Source organism: Antedon bifida, chromosome 9 (assembly GCF_963402885.1).
Source record: "Antedon bifida chromosome 9, ecAntBifi1.1, whole genome shotgun sequence".
In the NCBI taxonomy this organism is placed as follows: domain Eukaryota; kingdom Metazoa; phylum Echinodermata; class Crinoidea; order Comatulida; family Antedonidae; genus Antedon; species Antedon bifida.
Window position 1 is genome coordinate 21,194,516 of NC_136234.1, and position 20,332 is coordinate 21,214,847.

At 33.9% G+C, this 20,332-nt stretch overlaps 2 protein-coding genes across 2 annotated transcripts; both read right to left on the reverse strand.

Moving 5' to 3' along the window:
* Positions 1 to 480: 480 nt before the first annotated feature.
* LOC144851724 (netrin receptor UNC5B-b-like) lies at positions 481 to 10,438 on the reverse strand. The gene is made up of 6 exons (XM_078709317.1): positions 10,420 to 10,438; positions 5,146 to 5,362; positions 2,749 to 3,575; positions 2,293 to 2,433; positions 1,532 to 1,699; positions 481 to 1,081 (listed from the first exon to the last, which is right to left on the reverse strand). The coding sequence occupies exons 2-6, from the start codon at positions 5,321 to 5,323 to the stop codon at positions 728 to 730; spliced, it is 1,668 nt and encodes a 555-aa protein (XP_078565443.1). The 5' UTR covers positions 5,324 to 5,362; positions 10,420 to 10,438; the 3' UTR covers positions 481 to 727.
* A 7,312-nt stretch (positions 10,439 to 17,750) lies between these two features.
* Positions 17,751 to 20,089, reverse strand: LOC144852518 (CUB and zona pellucida-like domain-containing protein 1). Its single transcript, XM_078710367.1, has 5 exons — positions 19,886 to 20,089; positions 19,274 to 19,674; positions 18,795 to 18,903; positions 18,463 to 18,649; positions 17,751 to 18,057 (listed from the first exon to the last, which is right to left on the reverse strand). The coding sequence occupies exons 1-5, from the start codon at positions 20,036 to 20,038 to the stop codon at positions 17,897 to 17,899; spliced, it is 1,011 nt and encodes a 336-aa protein (XP_078566493.1). The 5' UTR covers positions 20,039 to 20,089; the 3' UTR covers positions 17,751 to 17,896.
* Between the last annotated feature and the right edge of the window lie 243 nt (positions 20,090 to 20,332).

The window sequence follows — 20,332 nt, forward strand, 5'->3', positions numbered from 1 at the left end:
AGCAAAATCGATCTGCGAGATTGGTATTCGGTGTACCATTAGGGTACTCGTTTGTACTAGCCTGTCAGTACGCGATGTAAACTGTATGTTCCTCTTGTTTACCGATCATCATCTGGTGAACATTCGTTTTCAAAGCTTGGCCCGAATATATGGAATAACCTCATTAATTAAAACAATACGCAATTCAAGTCAGTGGAAATTTTTTTTTTTTTTTTTTTACATCGGTGGCCTTAGCTAAAGTGACATTTTGTCCTATAAAGGCATCCTTCCATCTCTCTGCATAAGCTTACATTAGATGAAACTTCGATTTTTATCCGATCTTTTTTTACTTAATTGAAAGAAAGATGTGAATGAGATGGCTCTCCATCAAGTCTGTGTTCCACAGAACTGCCATTTATTTCCGTACAAGATAATACAAATAGAATCAAAAGCTGAAAGCATTGTATTTACAAACGATATAAAAAACATGAATGGGCTGCTTAAAACACACATTAATACCATTTAATAATAATAAAAAAGAAGTTTAAAAAAACATATAAAATGGTCAATTGTATAATGTAAATGATTTAACAAATGATACAATGGAAGGGATCTGCTCCAGTTAACAGAAGGCCTATCTATTATATTTAACATTTTAAAAATAATATATTCATTTAAAGATCCCTTTTCATCTTCTCAGACTTAATCGAATCGAATTTCAATTCGTGATACTGATTAGTGTACTTAACTACACAGTAAAGTTCAAAGATGTTATATCTGATATAACATCTAATCTTTCCATGTTTTTGAATATTTCTAGAATTTCTTCAAGATCATGCTTTTCATCACCAGACCTTGTAGATTCCCAGATATTAAGCAGCTCATTGGTCGGACTAAAAATCAGACCTTTACGAAGCTGATCCTCCCATTGCTGAATGCAGTCGTCGTAACCAATGGAGTAGGCTAGGTGTTTCCAGTCTTTTCCGAGTGTGTTAGGCACGTCCAGTTTCTTTCGGATGCTTTCCCGTAAAGGGTAAGGCAACAGAAGACGTCTACGGACGAGTCTAGTATTTGGAACTTTTCTTTCAGGTTCAGCTGATTTCTGTAACAGGAAAATACTATGATAAATAATGTTGGTAAGTTAATTATTATTAATAGTGGTGACAAATTGTTGTAAAATAATAATAATTATTAGTTTACAACTCCCTGATATAACAGTACCAGTTGCTGAACTGCTTTGTTTCGCATAAGAAAAAAAACACATTTTAGTCGCGTGCAAACGCGAATCTCTAGCTCACTATGTCTGTCGGTTGGTCTGTCGGTCGGTTGGTAAACACTAACTCAAATTTGCGCACGCGACTGCAGCCATGTATATGGCCTTGTTAAACATGCTCCCACTGACGACGTTTAACTATTAGTATAAGCAAGTCCTAGGTGTCAGTGTCGTCGTAGTCCGTATGCTACAGTAGTAATGTAGGTGGTATGCAAGAAGTAATTTTGCAGCAACACCTATACACTGAATGAAGTAACAAGTTATGCAAAAATATTATACCTGTGTTTTTACTAGTACATCGATAATTTTACCATGCGATTCTGCACGCTCATCTTGAGTCACGTGTACACGACATTTTAATGACGTCACCATTTTATCTTTATCGTACTCAAGTAGATATACACATGGAACTCGCACATTTTCAATTAAACATTTTCTTGAAATTATCTAATAGTAAAAATTGTGACTGCAATATTAGCTTCACAATGTTTGTGTTTTTTATAGTTAAGTTTAGGATACAATATTATACTGTACTATATCAGTGTCCACTTGTGAAGGGGCGTTCATATACATAAATGTAAACAAAAAACATCAAAAGAATACATTTCGATATTAGCTTGAAAATTGTTGTGTTTGTTATAGCAGCGTTAAATATCAGATAATAATTTATTGGCGCTGTATTTTATCAGTGACGCATTTCCACTTGTGAAGGGGCGTACATAAAATGTAAACAAAAAACATCAAAAGAATACATTTCTACTAAAAATCACCAATAAAAGTTAGTTCCGAATAATTGGTACTTTTATGGCAATGGTACTGAGTTGTACGAGCATATTGTGCTTGCCGTTTCATTTCTATACTTATTCATCATACAACAATAGGCCTACAAATACAATAACAATTTCAATATGCCTACGGATACATGATACGTAAAAATAGTATGATTGTTCTCATTGCCAAACAAAATTATACAAAACAATATTCCTCCGCCAAACGAATATAGTAGGTTGTTAAATTTCAATACTTAATTGTGACGTTACCTGTTTGGTTTTACCTCCAGTCACTGTCCAATCACCTTCAGGGTTTAAGAGAACAGTTAAGTCACTGACATGCGCAAACAGGAAGGGTGTTGTAGGCGAGCACATGGAACCGTTGAGAAGACGTTCATCTTCCAAAATGAGCTAATTGCAAATGACAATTGATTCATTTTATTTATTAAATAAAAAATTTGTTACGTTTAAAATTTCTATATTCGATTTAAAGTTTTACTTTTTAAATATTGTGGTTGTGTAAACTATAACGTCAAAAGCCTGCAACTTTACACTTATCTTTGTTATTATCATGGTTTATGTTGTAATGATCATTTGCATTTTGGGATCTGCTTTCATTGTTACTAGACCTAAATGTCGGCTGCATTAAAGCTTATGTATCAAGTACCAAACATTAACGAAAGCAGAATACATGTTACTATTTCTAAAAAAAAACACCCAACTTACATATCTAGCATCAGGAGTTTGGTTGGCGCAATACAGACGAACCTGTAAGTCATACTCATCTTCCTGTATTTGTGACGAAAACAACATCAGATCAAGCCATTTTTCTTGGACAATAGGTACAGATTCTTGTTCACACTGTACTACAGTAGTGTGTCCAGTAAAGTGAGGCAGCATCAGAGTCACTGTGTTCCCTTTAACTAGCGTTAATGAATCATTGTCGTCAGAGAGGTTATAGAAATTTGGAATTTGATCTGGTTCTGTTTCTGTACGCAACGTAATCAATTCAACGTTGTTGTTTATAATGTTGGCACAATGTTGATACGACAGTAGTACTCTTTCGTTAAACTTCATTCCAGAAGGACCACAGAATACCACCGGACTTGTTGCCATCATATTCGAAGTTATCTCTAATCTATTCTGGTTTCCATTATGTAAATATATGTAAATTAGCTGAGGTGTTGGTTGCTGAATGGCACCGGGTGGTATCAGCAATGTTATACCCGCTTCTTCAAACTTTAACGAACCACCATGTTTGTCAAAAATACCTGCTCGAAAATACGGAAGGCAAAACGCGTTCTGGTCATAATTCGTAGAAGTTATAGCACGTTTCCAAACTTCCGCTTTCTCAATACATGTTCTAAAGGCACTATCTTTATCAATACATTCACATTCTGTCTCAACGTATAGATAGCCTTCATTGACATTGCCAGTTTCTCTTTGAAGAACATTGCTATTGAGTTCAACTGTTTCCAAATCATTTGAATCTTGTATTTGTGACTCAGAATTCTCTTTATGATGTCTAGATTTACGTCTGCGATGGAAAATTGCTGCAAATCCAAACAAACAGTTATGATTCATAAGAATTAATATGATATACCGAAAAACAACAGGCTTAAATCATCTAAATAAATTAATTTTATTTATTTATTACGGAATAAAACAACATATAAACAACAAGCAGCCCAAAAGCCAAAAACGTTAAACTTACAAAAATACAATTGGATAAAAAATAGAGACTATATATTATATAAGAGTTACTCCTAGGCTATAGATGTAACATAACATTGTAAACATCTAGAGGTGCCATATTCTAAAATTCGGGTTCATCACAACCTCAACACCCCAATCATGGTGAGCCTGATATATGGGTTTGGACTCTCCAAATGATAAACGGTCGCAAAAAAAAAATCACATTCAGCTTTCCCCCCTAAAAAAACTATCCGCTGGCACAACGATATGTTATTATTGAAAACATTAATATATAAATAATCCTGATTTAAAAAAGGATTAACTTTTCTATTTACGGTATTTTATCCATTATTCACTTTTCTTATGACGCACATGATTGAAAGCATATCTAAAAATAGTGTAGGGGTAAACACAGACGTCAATACTATTAATAACACAAATAACAAATACAATACTGTATTCAGCATTACTCATGCAACAGACATGTAGGTTCAGTTTAATTTCAATAAACGTAGCTACAACGCCTAAGTTAAACATAATAGCTACAACGCCTTTACCAATACACAATGTATACAGCACACTAATGTGTTGATCTTTAAGATGATAGCATAACATTATAGTTATTCTTTATCCCCGCCTGAGTTAATCGAGGCTGTAATTTTTACCAATATAAAATAAATAAATAACCATGACTGTTTGTCTATTTTAACATTTGAATAATCAAGTATGTTAAAAAAAATCCACAAATTGAAGAAGCTAAAAAAAAAGAACTTTATTATATACCGTGTTGGAAGTCCACTAATCAAACGCTCTGCTATCATTACATTATATTTATTCTTTATCCCCGCCAGAGTTAATCGAGGGTGTAAGTTTTATCAATATAAAATAAAATAAAATACCATGACTATTTGTTATTTGTACATTTGAATAATCAAGTATGTTTTTAAAAAAATCCACACAAAGAAGCTAAAAAAAAGCACTTTATTATAGACGGTGTTGGAAGTCCATTAATCAAACGCTCTGTGGTGTTAAGAAAAAACAAGTTGCATCAGAACAAAATCGCCTAAAAGGACTATATTATAGATTCTGATTTAAATGCTGCTGCTACAATCATACTTATTCTAAATCTAATCTTACAGTAGAAATATTGTTACGGTAAGAGTGACGCCAGAGAAGACGAATGAAGTAAAAGTGAATGTATGGTTATTATCTACTGGATTAGGACAAGTTTTAGATATTGTAAATATAAACTAGATTCTGAATCTCAAAAATGAAAAATACAAATACTACATAATCATATCCAATAAAAAACAAGATAACATCCACACTGTAAACATATAATTTTTCTGATTAGGTCCTAATATTTATTATCCAATCGGTAATAATTATCTCGTACTTTGTCATGGAAAGCACAATTAACATACATACCTATCAACGGCGGTAGAACAGCTACAAGAAAAAAAGCAATCAAAACACATGGCAGGAGTAGACGTAGGTTTAAACGTCTGATGATTGCCGAGCAGCACTCACAGTTGTCACACGAATAATATTTAGGTGTTGTGACATCTGTTTGATTGTAATCTTCCTCCATATTAGCAAAATCCATTGCATTGCATTCCACTATTCATAGTTTTCTTATGACCCACTGAAACGATAGAAACATAGAATTTCTATATAGGCCTAATAGTATACAGTTCCATGGACTGAAGAGTTCTTTAGTCCATGATAGTTCTGATGATGAACAAATTGTGCAATATCCGATAGAGACAGAGACAGCAACATACTCTATTTAAGAATCATTCAGGCAAAAAATAGGTTCCTTTCGGCTTTGTTACAGCCGCTTATTGTCGGAACAACAATTCACCGGAAATGTAGTAAAACCTCCAGCTAATGTAGAAACACCAACAGCGTATGTAGTAAATACAAAATCAACAGCAGCTAATTTAGCACAGTCAACAGCTAATGAAGTAACAGAAGTTGCCTCCCAGCTAATGTATTTACTATCGCCAACAAAATGTAGAACATTGTATATGTTTGACAAACCTAATGTCTAAATGTGTGCAAATGCTTTACTTAGCTATCTTCTTAAAGCGTAAACGACCAGCTTCCCAAAAGGACCGCTTCACATAATCGCATACCTCTCATAACGACAATCTCCCGTAACTGACCACTACTTTTAAACGGCCACCATCTTTTGTAAAGAATCGCTTCTCATTATGTGACAACTTCGTAAGTGACCACCACCTCTCGTCAGGAATCTCTATTCATAATCGACCACCTCTCGTGACAACAACCTCTCGTTATAAGCAACATCTCTTTAACAAGCTGTTTTTTAGTATTCTTTGTGGGCTTATTTTAAAGATGGGCTTCTTTTCGAGATTACTTTTGCGAAAATGTCTGATGTAAAGTTTGTGTATTGCTACTACACTACTGTAATATCATTTTAAGACATTACCTGCAAATTTTACATAGTTTGTGATCAAAATACCATTCTAAACTGTAAAATAAATGTATGATATTAATCATCATCATACATTATATCTGCATCAAGTTATCTGGCATTAAATCATCTTGTTCCTTTGATATTCAAATATCTCAAAAAGAATCCCATACCTTAAAGAAAAGCTCAGTGGGCTTGATTTCGAGATGGGATTGTTTTCGAAAAGAACTTGAATAAAGAGTATAGGCCTACTGTAGTTCTTACGTTGCGTCGTTGAGTTTTCAAAATGAGTTGTTTATAGTGGAAACCAAGTTTTATTGCCGTTGGGGCCGAACAAACCGTTAGAAAATTTAGGTCGATCGCGTTTCTGATCCAAAATAAACAGTTTAAATTGGTTGGTCGTTAACTAATAACGTTAACAATACCCAAAATGCAATGCAATGCGATCCTGAGGTCAAACGTTCAAGAAACTACAGCTGTCAGTAAATAACCGTTATTTTGGCGTTACAGACATCGATAACCGGTTCAATGGCGTTCTAAAACCGAATCAATTGGTCGTTTTAACCGTTATATTCGGGCTGCTATTTAATCAGTTTTTAACAATTTTTCCTGTATCTGCTTCCAAAAAGTTCAGTCCAGGTCGGCACAATTCAATCAATCTTTAATAAATGTTTACCGTTACAAAACGTAATCTTAGTCTCGGTTGACGTAACTACAAATTTGACAGGCTAAATAATCTATGGTACGTAAATGGTAATAGTCAAACAATATCAATTCTCACATATAATTCATTGACAGAAGACCGAAATGATGTCTTCTTTTATTTTACTAATACCACGTTGAAAGTCTTTGTACACGAGGCAATAGATAAACGGATTAACCATCATATTTATAGCAAAACATAATATAGAAACGTTGTACACAGTATTCTGAACTTCATAACTCCATAAATATAACGTCAGTAAACCAATAAAATGGGGAGGTAATGTAACGACATACACTGTTCCTATTAAAACAAGAGTTTTTATCAAATTCAAATTATTTGGTCTGATGCTTCGCTGATGTGACTGCGGTAATATTTTATTGGTTGACATTTTTAACGTTAACATCATTTTCAGGTAACTGTAGACTATAAGACAAAAGGATAAAAACCAAAGCATGAAGGCAAATATTACAGAAAATAACCCGTCAAACTCATATTTGCAATCCTCTAGGCCTATATCAACATTTCCTAACAATTGAAAAACAACAGGAGAGAAGGAACCACAAACGTATGATGAAATAATCGAACAATATGTAATTTTTCTACTAAGACCCCTCTTACGATAATATACTGGATGGATGATAGCAATGTATTTTTCCATTGTAAGCGTAATAAAGTTCTGCGTAGATGCTGCTGTCAAAGCGAGAAAAACAATATGTAGTTTACAAATAGTTTCTGTAATGTTATCTGGACAAACAAACAACAAAAATGCCAACGACCCCAACATATCAATAATTGTCTGGTTTAAAATTAGTTTAAGGGACAGCGACTTCTTGTACGTTTTGTTGTAAACAAAAACAGCTATAGCAATAGAGTTTCCAAGTATACCCGTCGACGCAACAATCCACCGAAATATTACTAGAACCAAATGATCCTGCCGCATTTCGCTAAATAAAGTGTCATTTACAGCCATGATACTACACTGCTATGCGTAGGCTTACTCTTATAGTCTTTTCATGTTGTCTTCTTTTGCTTCTTCCTCTACCTTAGCCGACTGTATCCTGGTAAACCCACATGTCGTTTGATGGTTTTAAACAATTGCAAAGCTATTTGTGTGCTATTTGTTTTTTGTTAATCACTATCAATAAGCAACTTCGGTAATTCCAGAGGGCGCCATGTTTCAAAGGTCAATCCATGGAACTTTTTTGTCCCGATTAACCTTTTAAATATGGCGCCCTCTGGAGTTATCGAAGTCGCTTATAAGAAACTGTCGGAGCTCATTCATAATAGTAAATAGTTTAAGAACCTGTATCCGTCATATTATGTATTGTTTTGATGTATTATGTTAATTTGGATACACCACTTCTGTGTGTGCCACCGATGCAAAGGTGTCATTTCCTAATAAATTATTATTATTATTATTTATTATAATAGTAACAACAATACTTGTTCTATTCTACAAATACACTTTTCTTAATGCTATTGTGCACTGTGTATTCTGTTAAGTATTGTTTGTTGGTTTCAATTATGTGTTTTTCAGATGTTATTAGATCAGAAGCTATTAAGGCGAACATTAGGCCTACTAGGACGATAACAATAAACAAATAATTCATTAATTGATTTCCATTTAATTTGAAAAGCTAATTGAAATAATAATTTTTTCGTCATTGTTGATTTTCATTGGTTTTAAAAAGCTTATAAAAATGATCTTTAATGGCTTCAATGTTAGTACTCTTCTTTTAGCCAATTTTGTGGCAATATTATTCTCATTTATTTCAGAAAGCGCATTAAACAATTATAGTAACTTAACATTTTCATTTAAGCAATGCAAATGTACATAATTGCAAAGTCAAAGTGCTGTAAACAAGTCAAAGTGCCAATTTCATTGTTTATTAAAAGTTGACAGAAATAGATGAGCCTATGAATGTGAAAATTATAAATATAATTACATAATTGGAGCACACACATTAAGCTAAACGGTAGAATTAGTGACGTTACCTATTACCAAAAGTCTACGAAAAAGATGTTTACTACAGTAATATTACATAAGTCACCACTGACTGACAATTTCTTTAATACATGAAGTTGACTAAAGCGAACAAACCTTCCGAAATGTACGCAGGTACTTTTTGCTGTACACTTTTAGATCTTTTAAATCACCTTCCGTAACAAATTATTTTTTATAAAAAAAATAATCCAATTAATAATCTAACAACAATAAAATCGTCACAAAACAAAGATTATGACATCGTTTGATTTCGAAAATAGTATAAATTTTTTCTAATTTCTTTTTTTTTGTAAAGGAATATTTATCTATTTATCGTGTTTAGTATAAATGGACGTATCATTTCGAATTTGATTTTAAAATATCTTTACCAACTATTCTTTCTTTTCTTTCCTCAGCCACATCGTCCAAATTCTGTGCATTTTACAGTTTATTATACATGCAAATTCTTACTTTAAAAATACAATCAGACAAAAAGTATCAAAAATGCCTTGTTACATGCAAAGTAGAAGGGCCTACTTAGTAGCAGTAGTAATAATAAGTATTTCTATGTACAAGAATTAATAATAACACATAATTATATTGATATTTAAAGGACATGATTGATTGATCTTTAAAACACCGGGTCAATATTGTTCCACAGTGGAGGACCTGTGCAACAAACATAAAAGCTACATTTCTACTTTTGCCTTCACTGTTGGTTTCAAATGAAATCATCATCAAATGATCAGCTATTTAGCCAGGTCAAAAAATATAAGTCAGAGTTTATATAATCATGGTATTCTCTTTTACAAATTAAAAAAATATAATAACAAAAAGGAATCTGGAACGTAATACAACGTTTTTGTTATTGTGATTGGTGTATTCCTAATTTCTTGGTACATCTCAGTTTAAGCTTACGTTACACAAATTATAAAGTTATCTTCTAGTTTTACTTGTTAGTACTTATCCTAACAGTTATATTACCTCAAACCTCCGTACACACGGAAATCAAGCAATTCCTAACAGCTTTACCACGGATTCGGAATCTCAGGCAAATCATACTACTTGATTCCACTATTTTCAATAAGTAAACGCTATTCTCTTGTACGATGGTTCGAGCCACAGTAAAGCAACGTGTGTTTATTAACATATTCATAGAACTCTTTAGAGTTCTCACCTGTATGCTTAATACATATTAACCGAAACGTCGAGCCATTCTCAACATACAATACATGATTACATAACAATGTTACAATACAGAAAGTTAAAACTTGAGGCTCACAATTAAAAGGAGGAAAAAATGTTATAAACAATCTAAAATAATGCAAATGTCTAAAATGTCTACAATATTACATTGCATTATTAATGCGATGAACATGAACCTGGATTCAGTTTGAAATTTGTAAACTCGAATTACGAGAGAAAACGTAGGGTCTACTACACATAATACAACAAGTTCCCCTATTGTTTGTCACTATTATGGCTTGAGGCCATTAAAATAAACTATGGTCGTAATTGATTTAATTTTACACGTCAAAATATTAAAAACAATTATGCTTTGATAATCTTTACCTTGAAAATGTGATAAAAGAGACGGAGGGCCTACTGGTGCTCGGCTAAACTGGTGGTAGTCAGTGTGTTGTGCAATGTGCAAAATTTTCTTTTACCACGGTTCGAATCCTATTGTCGCTCTCCATGTGTTACAACTGGACGGTTAGTATACAGGTACATGAGATGTTAAGCCGTTGGTGGCGTGTGCAACATAGCTATGGGCACGCAGAGCACTCTTCGAAAAAAGTAGAGGATCATGTACTACCCAGTTCACCACTAGAAGGATCCCAATACTAATATATATGTATCTATACACACAATAAAACCAAACAAACTCCAATAAAAAGAGATTTCATGAATATAGAACTTCACACATCCAATAATAGATCAAGATTTTTGTTCTTCCGTACGCCATACATGCGTAGTAATTGTCATCAAAGAAATTAATTGTTTTAATCATGGATTAATAATTCATTAATTATTACTCCATGTTTTAATGTAGCTCTACGTGTATATATATTTGTCAATTGATACGGATTTTACGCACACCATTGATTGTGAACGTTACCATTTAAATAATAATTTAGTGCCAAATATTGGTAATTGGTAAAAGTGGAGAATGAAGATTATTAACAGTGCTTAACCAGGTTATACGACTGTGACTCCTTCTGATAATATTTAACATCAGATTCGTACGGCTCCCCAATATTGGTCAAATTATACTTTGAGAACAGAATACACGACTTCTTCACACCATGAATTTTGAATCCCTTACAGCATGTTCGCTGCAAACACATTTTTGCGCAGTTTAACTTCGACGATTCGGTGCTGGTATGCATTTCAGTTCCTGTGATAATTGTGGCTGGATTCAGCTTAACAAATTTACCATTTGCATTGAATTGCCATAGTACTGAAAACAGACAATAATTCGGCTTACTTTAGTATACAATGACAATATTTATAAATTTCTAAGAGTGTTCCTCGCAACTATGAAGTATTAATATATACATATATATAAATTCAAAGGAAAATTACTGAAAAATCACAATTCTTTTGTTATCAGTGGCTTGATCTCAATGGAGATACAAAATAAAATAAGCAAAAAGCTAAAACAAAACGATGTAAAACAGCCGGAAAATGAAAGATAAATAATTGTATCAAGCACAAGGCTCCGGTTTCGAATCTCGGCTGGGCCGACTTTTTCTCATTCTCAGAGATTTCCTCATCTTTATCGTTCACATTAATTAATTAAATTAATGAACTGCAGGAATGAGCACATGTACTCTAGTTATCACTTGATCACGATAGCTGACATTGACACTTGGGTTAAAATATTGAGTGTTTCCAAGGAAGAGTGAACTCTTCCCTGGTGTTCCCACATAGAACAAGTCGCCCAACCAAAATTCGAACCCAGGACCTTCTGCTTGATATGCAGATGTCATAACCATTGGACCACTGAGGCTTTCATAGTATTGTTCAATACCCGATTGGATAGCTACTCTTTAACACTCTCAGCGTGTACCTCGCAGCACTAGTTCCTCATTTGTACGCCCTCATCTTTCAGTATTTTTATTCAAGAAGCGGGATCTTTTATATATATATAAACAGAAACAAGAATCTCTTGTAAAGGGTCTGTAATATAACAACTTAGATCACTAACTAATGCAGCTTACTTTGCACATCTCTCGCTGCTTTTATTTCAGATTCATTTAATGCACGATCATATAGCTGCAACATGGCCACTTTCCCAATGAATTTTCCATCTGAATTTCCAATCCGTAATTTACCAAAAAAAGTTATTTCAAAATTTGAAATTCCTGAACTGGCGATTTCTCCATTTCTCCATAAGGTAAGTCTTCTGTTGTTAGCATTGTATGTAACTGCCAGGAATATCCATTCCAAAGGAATGAGCACATGTGCTCTCGTTATCACTTGATCACGATAGGTGACTTCGACACTTGAGTTAAAATATTGGGTGTTCCCAAAAGTATATGTCTGTGTAATCTGTAAAGGATTTGGACCCATTGTGCTAAGGAACAGACCAGAAGAGGATTGATGTACATACACGTACAACGACAATGTAAACGAAAATACGTTGTTACCGTTGAACCACCGAGTGTCAATAGGGTAATCTTGAAATATAGGCTCCTGATTTTGAAATTGAAAGTCACAGAACACGTTCATCGTTTCTGATGTTTTATAGGCAAACCAAGAGGTCAAACAGGTCAAATTCAGTTCAAACATATTGACAGCATTTAAACGTTGCCAAATTGCTGCCGGGTCTGTTGACAAGATAACAAGTAAAGAATGTTTATAAATTAAATATATACTTCTCAGGAAACAATAAAAAAAAAATTGGTAAATTATCTTTAGTTTTATTTAAGTTATTTCTTAATTGTTTTCATAGTTTTTATCAGTATGCCTCTTATATTTAGTATGTTACTGACACTGTGATAAAAAAATTCTTTTTTTTTAATTTTGGAAAAAAAATTACCTATATCAAGTTCATACTCGCTGTAAACACGAATCTGGCACATGTTAAGGCTTTTCTCGCTTCTTAACACAACATATCGGCCGGGCACTTCCTTATCACACATAATATCAACAACACTGCTCGCTAGAGTTTGCTTATTCGAAATGCGTTGTTTTGTACAGTACTGTCCAGTCTGGGAATGATCGTTGGCACCGATTGTAATTCTGGCATCCCTTAAACGCCAGCCAGTATATTCTGAAAAAATAATGAAATGCAAAATGTAAAGCATATATTCCCGGAAGATTGCTTGTAGCGCTCTACAGTAGTACAAATTAAATTTGGAACACTTATACAGTATAATTTGGTTTTATACAAAATGGCGGATATCCTTTTCGAAAAGTGAGAGGGCAACAAATATTCACTACTTTGTGGGCAGAGAGTCAGGGGCCGCCAAGGGACTCCGGTGGGTCTAGAGAGAATCCCCCTGGAAGCCCGGCTCCCTGAGAAATTGTACGTGTCCACAGTTTATCCGTGCGTACTAACACAATTAAACGACGGAATAAATAATAATTAACTAATACAAAACGGTGTTCTGGAATGGGATTGATATACTTGGTGGTCAAATACAGCACCAACTCAGCCTCACAATCGTTGGAAAATATGCTTAGGTGCCCAGAACTCTCTTATACTCACTAAAATCTCAGTACCAGAAGACTATCTTTAGAAGGTTTGAACTACAATGGTGCTAATGTGAGGCTCAATTCTAGACCCGTTCACATCACGGTTCTAGGACACCTACCCCCTAGACAGTTACCCCCCGGATGTTTACCACCCGGACAACTACCCCCTTAGGACAACTACCCCCCGGACAACTACTCCCCGGACAACTACCCCCTTAGGACAACTACCCCCTTAGGATAACAACCCTCCGGACAACTACCCCCCGGACAACTACCCCCTTAGGACAACTACCCCCTTAGGATAACTACCCCCCGGTCAACTACCTATTATACACTGTTGCAGAGTCAGGTTGTTGCTAGAGGGTAATTTTCCGGGGGGTAATTGTCCAGGGGGTAGTTGTCCTAAGGGGGTTGTTGTCCTAAGGGGGTAGTTGTCCGGGGGGTATTTGTCCGGGGGTTAGTTGTCCTAAAGGGGTAGTTGTCCTAAAGGGGTAGTTGTCCTAAGGGGGTAGTTGTCCAGGTGGTGGTTGTCCGGGGGGTAGTTTTCCGGGGGGTAAATGTCCAGGGGGTGAATATCCGGATACGCACATCACAAATCAATCACGATTGTTAGACAATTGCACTCAATGTTTTCCAGAGAATTATCAAGAGTAGAGATTTCCATTTATTACGCACACGGTATCAAGTGTGAAGTAATTGAATCTTTAAATGTCACAGCAATGCGTTTTGGCATAAAATTTATGAAGAAGATAGAAGTTAGTGCTATTACCAATAGTCGATTTGTTATTCTGTATAAAATGATTACGAAAGTATTACTTTCACAGCAATAACGAATTTATAGTTTATAAAAGGATACGAAATATATTACCTTCAGTTAATTGATTTATAATTGTCACTTTCGTTACATTGTATTCTTTGCCCAAATCTATTTGAATCCAATCCTTTTTATATGCTTCATTATCTGAATAAAAATGAATAACATACAAAAGTTAGGTTTGTGTAATAATCCATTTATATGTAAGTAACACATTTTGTTGTGCATAAATGTTGACACTTGACCTGAAGTCTATGTGTAGTGAATGTAATTGATATCTGACAAGTAGATACGATAATTCACAAAATGAAGATTACGGTTGAGTGTAACAAGTGCAAGAGTGCCCTGTTTTCAAAGTATGTCCTGCTATTTTTAATTACAAATTATTCGGAAAAGGCTTTATCTGCAAATTGACCCCCTAAAAATAAAAAAAAATACTTCTGAAATATATTCAGTTGAAAATAAAATACTGTCAATCAAAGTAGGTGTGTTCAACAGGCCAAGCGTCTATTTTCACATAGTGCTCTGACTCTCACAGCTGATCTACAGAGACGGATAAAAGCCCTGGAAATGAGATGCTACCGCAAGATCTTGAACATTTCATATAAAGACCGTGTCACAAATGAAGAAGTCAGCAACAGGATCAAGAGAGCAATTGGACCATACAAAGACCTGCTATCAATTATGAAAAGCAAAAAGCTGGATTGGTACGGACACGTGTCGCGATCCAGTGGGCTGGCCAAGACCATCCTACAGGGTACCGTACCAGGAGGGAGAAGGAGAGGTGGGTAGACAACATCAAGGAATGGACAGGTTTCCAGGACTCACAACGAGCTACAGAGAACAGAAATCGATGGAGGAGGATTGTCCAAAAGTCAGCAGTGATGCGTCAACAACCCTACCAAGGGTTAGGAGACTGAACATCACGCCATTGATTGGGATAATTTGAGAGTAGTTGACAGGGAATCGGTCAGATTAAGACGCTGGGTTAAGGAATCCATCTGGATCAGGAAGACCCCCAATGTTAATAGAGATGAGGGCGGTTACAAACTCAGTCAAGTGTGGACCAATGTGTTGACCCCGTCATCTAGAGGTCAACTGTGACATACGTATTACTACACTTTGAGAAAGCCAACTGATAGTTGGCGAAACGTCAGGTAAATAAAATAATCGTTATTTACTATTACTATTACGGTTGAGATATAATTAACTATTATATTTTACTACTTTGTACTGTTTAATAAAAACAAGTTTTGACTAACATGTTTTAAAACACTTTGCACGATATCCTGACACGTCATTTCCGTCTGTGAGTCTATTAGGAACACCGCTGTAAATAGATGAGGCATTTACTATCTTCTTATATGATAAATATGCTGAAACAAATAACATTCTCAGGTTAAATAATGTTTCGCGTCTATGAATTCAAATGTCATGATATAAATTCGTTATTATCATGGTGTTTGATGCGTTCATTTAATTTCATCTTAATTTATTCATTCATTCATTCATTTTCTTTATTTCGGATAGTAGTATACAAAACATACACACAAAAAAAATCAAAAAGAGAAACAATTTTACCAGAATTAACAAAATAATATTAATAATAATGTTACATTAATTATATTACTGTAATTTTAACAATAAGAATAAATAAATAAAAACAGATAATTATCAATTATGGAGCTTGGCGTATTCATAAGTTTATTCAGACGACAACTAGATACTACTGGTGGACATACATAAACATAATTTAATAATAAAAAAAACCAATAGATTTAAAAGGAAATTTGAAGTAATAAATTATAGTTTATACATAGCATACGCATTTTCTTTTAATGAAAATGTGGTATATGTATTTGGGTAGAATTCAGAGTAATAGAAGTGTTAGGATGAATGGTACAATGTCTCTACAGGGTAATTAGAAAAAGTGAATGTTAGTCGAAGGAAACACTTTACCAAAGTTTCAACCACAGTAAATGAAAACTTATTTCTAATTGACAACCAATAAACTCATTATCTCATTGTAATTTTCTAAATAACTACCTGATCTTATTTTTTTTACCACATTACTGAAGAAAAGAAAGCAAATGATTATGTTTTATCATTATTATCCTCTCTCTTAGAGAACAATAATTAAACAATTATTATCTTTCTTTTACCGTTTTTTTTTTATTTTGAAAACAAATATTTTAACCTCTTATTGTTTGTCTTATTTTATCTTTTCTAATAAGCGGAACTTCTAGAAACACATTCTTTGTGTTACTTACCGTTCAGAATGTTACGTTAAGTATCATGATCAGCAGTGCTATATAATTATGCCTATTATAATACATTGCAAAAACATACCTGCATGAGCATTGAAGGCATTTGAAATAAAACCACAACAAAGGAACACAATCACACTGGCGTACATCTTCATTAGTGCTTGAATACCGTTAGATAAATGATGTCTACGCTTGCACGCAGCTCTACTCAACTTACTTTGATATCTGCATTGTTATATATTATGTATTTTGTAATTCGTTTATTATGTTTATTAAATCGACTGAGAATCGTGGATATGCATTAATAGTGTTTTCAGTTTTCGTTCTACGAAATGCTAACCAATCAATATATGAAAATGAATTTCATATTAAAACACAAGAAAAAAAATTATAATAGTAACAATGCTTTACCTTGATGGTGATGTTGCAGCAAAAATGCACCGTCACTCCTTAGATGCAAATGCCATACTTACTGAATTATTAATGTATAATTTAACCTTGAATAAAAAAATAGCTATAACGATTATCCACGCGTATGATGCAGCTCAAACGTCTTCAAAATAAACTCTTCCAACTTTGAAATGTACCGTACTGTTCTCGACTTTTATTACTCAATGCCATCACATCCAAAAACTTTATCAAAATGCTCCTTAATTAAAAGAAAAACAGAAGAAAAAGACAAAACGTTTACGCCCAACATTGTATACACAATAAGGTGTTAAAATAAGGTACAAAATAACAAACATCTCATCCAACCCCTCCATTTCTTCCTAACAAACGAACACAATCACACGTTTCATTAAACCAGAACATTTTTATTCATGATCAGAATGATTATTTCTCGAATACGAACATAAAGCACAAATAAATTTAAGATAGCAACTAAAGCTCTGTCTACACGATCAAACTAGTTTGACAAATATGGTAGTGATATGCCCAAATATGGTAGTGTATGACGTCATCATGTCCATATGGTCACATCACATTTTTAAAAAATCATATATCACGTTTGGTAGTGTAGACAGGGCTTAAGAAGCAAGAATTTAATTAATTATATCTATTTTAATCACACCAAATTTAAGAAAACATGCAAATAATTTCACAATAAGACCTCGATGTCAAATTTAGACTGACTAACTACTAAGAAGAAAAATATATGTTGTGGCCAAAGCAATATAAGGACATTGAAATATAATTTTAATTATTTAGGCGTTTTCAATAAATTATTTAAGAAGCGTAAATCAAATTAAAACATCACATCACATCACATCACATCTTGCACGTGTTTCTCCAGTTTCTGGTATGAAAGGCCACTATGCTTCCTTAAACCAGTAATGAAAACAATGCATCCTATTGTGAAGACAATCAGACTTAGGACCATTAGCGTTGCTGGAATTGCGGGAAATATTCTCTTTGATTTTGACTCTGAAAAAATAATTTTTTTTCTTTAATATAACATGGTACCATACACATATTACATTGTTTAAATGTTTGCATGGCGAATGAACACTGGTGAAGTTAGGTTTGCGGCACACCATGTGTTTTCCAAAAGAAAATAAAGTATGGTTGTTGAGAATATCTTGATGTATCGGTTGTTCTGTTACTACCGTCTTCTGGAAAAATGCTAGGCACACCATATTTTACTTTTGGGAAACACAAAACAAACGTTATTAAACACAAATATAATTACGATGAAAATTGCATTGCAATTAGAAGCCTACCATACCACAATGTAAACACTTTGGCAAGCAGCAGTTTTTCCTTAGTTTAATACACATTATGATATAGCAATATCATATAGCATAAGTCAGTATTGGGTTTTGTCAGTACCTTTAGCTTCGAGTTCAATGTTGGAGTTTGTATCTGGCCGTTTTAGCACCAAAGGTCCAAGTTCAATTGAAATGCTATCAGACAATTTATTTGGTACAGTGACGTCACGGCGTTGTCGTTGGTTACAGTTTCTGGAGCATCGCCAATCACTATCATTGCAGATGGACAATTGACAATGAACAAAAACCTGCAATTATTTTAAAGATGATTTTTTAACCCCATTTCTACAACGAATCCAATCGGTTTTTAAATTCTTTCTTTTCTATCTATTGTTATGATAGGCTATGTTTGTCTAATATAATAATTATTGCCCATAATCTACTGATTCATACCATTGAGTATTCGCCGCTGAAGCCAAACGTTTCAAACGAAAAGAATGCATGAGATAAATCTCCGTAAGTTGATTTTCCGTCAAAACTGACAGTCGAGTCTAAACTACAACTACAAAATAAAACAAATAATTGAATGTGTATCGGTTTCCAATGAATATGAAGAGTGATTTGTTTGCCTTTTATTGAATTCAATTAAAATATCGATATTTTATCTTAGATTAATTTGTCAATAACCTGTAGGCTTATTAAAACTGAAAAGCTGACAGACATTAATTAGTTGTTCAACATAAAGCACAAATAAAACCACACAAATATTTATTATAGTAAAATATATCTTAGGTGACTATCAGTTTTAAAATATGTAAATACAAACATACAGTAATTCTGTTCGTTATCATGTGTTGAAATTAATTAATTATGGCTTTGATAGTCACTTGAATATCTATAATTCATCATCATCAATCAAATTCTTCAATTACCTATTTTTGATTAAGTCATATTTCGGGTTAGCATCAGGGTCTGGGTTTGGTGTGGCTTTGCAAGAATCGACAAACAGAACCATATCATTACTAAAAGTCTTCACACTCGCACCAACAAACACTTTACTTCCAAGCTCCAGTTCGATTGGATACTGCCAGCTCGGGTATGGAGTAGAATAACTGCTGTCTGTATACAGCTCCATTGCGAATGTAAAGTTGTCATGTTCGCGTTTTAGGAAATCTTTTTGTGTTCCAACTGGGTCAAAACTAACGGATGAGTGACCTGCATTTTTGAGTTCACACTCGACCGTAATGCGACTGTCATCTCTCCTGTATACCGTTGAATCGCCTTCGTTTGATACGATCACTTGGTTTTGGTAAGTTGTCGAAATCAATGTCGACTAAAAAGAAAATATATATATATATATACACGATATTGTATACAAGATGTTCTTTAAAACAACAAAAGGCCCATACACACATTGTAAGTAAAATGTAGCAAGCGATTTAATCTCATCTTTTGCATACATTTTTATAAATTTATATTATTTTTAAAATGATATAGTCGCGTTTGGTGATATTCTGTCACTGTTCATGTTTTCTTTTTGTTACCTTTATTGTTGTTTTGCATTGGTCGTATCTAGTATATAAATACAGCCAATACATGCCGTTACGGTACGTATATCCCATCATGCCACACGTCGGGTCTATAAAGTGTGCGGAGCTATTACTTCCAAGTGAAGCCGCATCAAGGTAAACTGTCATGTATGAATTACTGCATACAATATCTGGAAAGTGTTGTTAATGTAAAAGAATAGAACATGATGATAATGAATTAATAAACATATTATTAGACCATGTACCGGCAAACAAAATTAGCCATCTATTGTCCTTTTGTTTAACGTAACTCAATCCAACGTCTGACACTTACGAGTTCGTTTACTCCAGTCCGGTTCGCGTTGTTTTAAGGCAGAAATCATGAATAATTAATTATCAGTATCAAACTAACCTGTACGTTCATACTGATGTAAAATCATGTCGAAATCGAACATTTTGAAT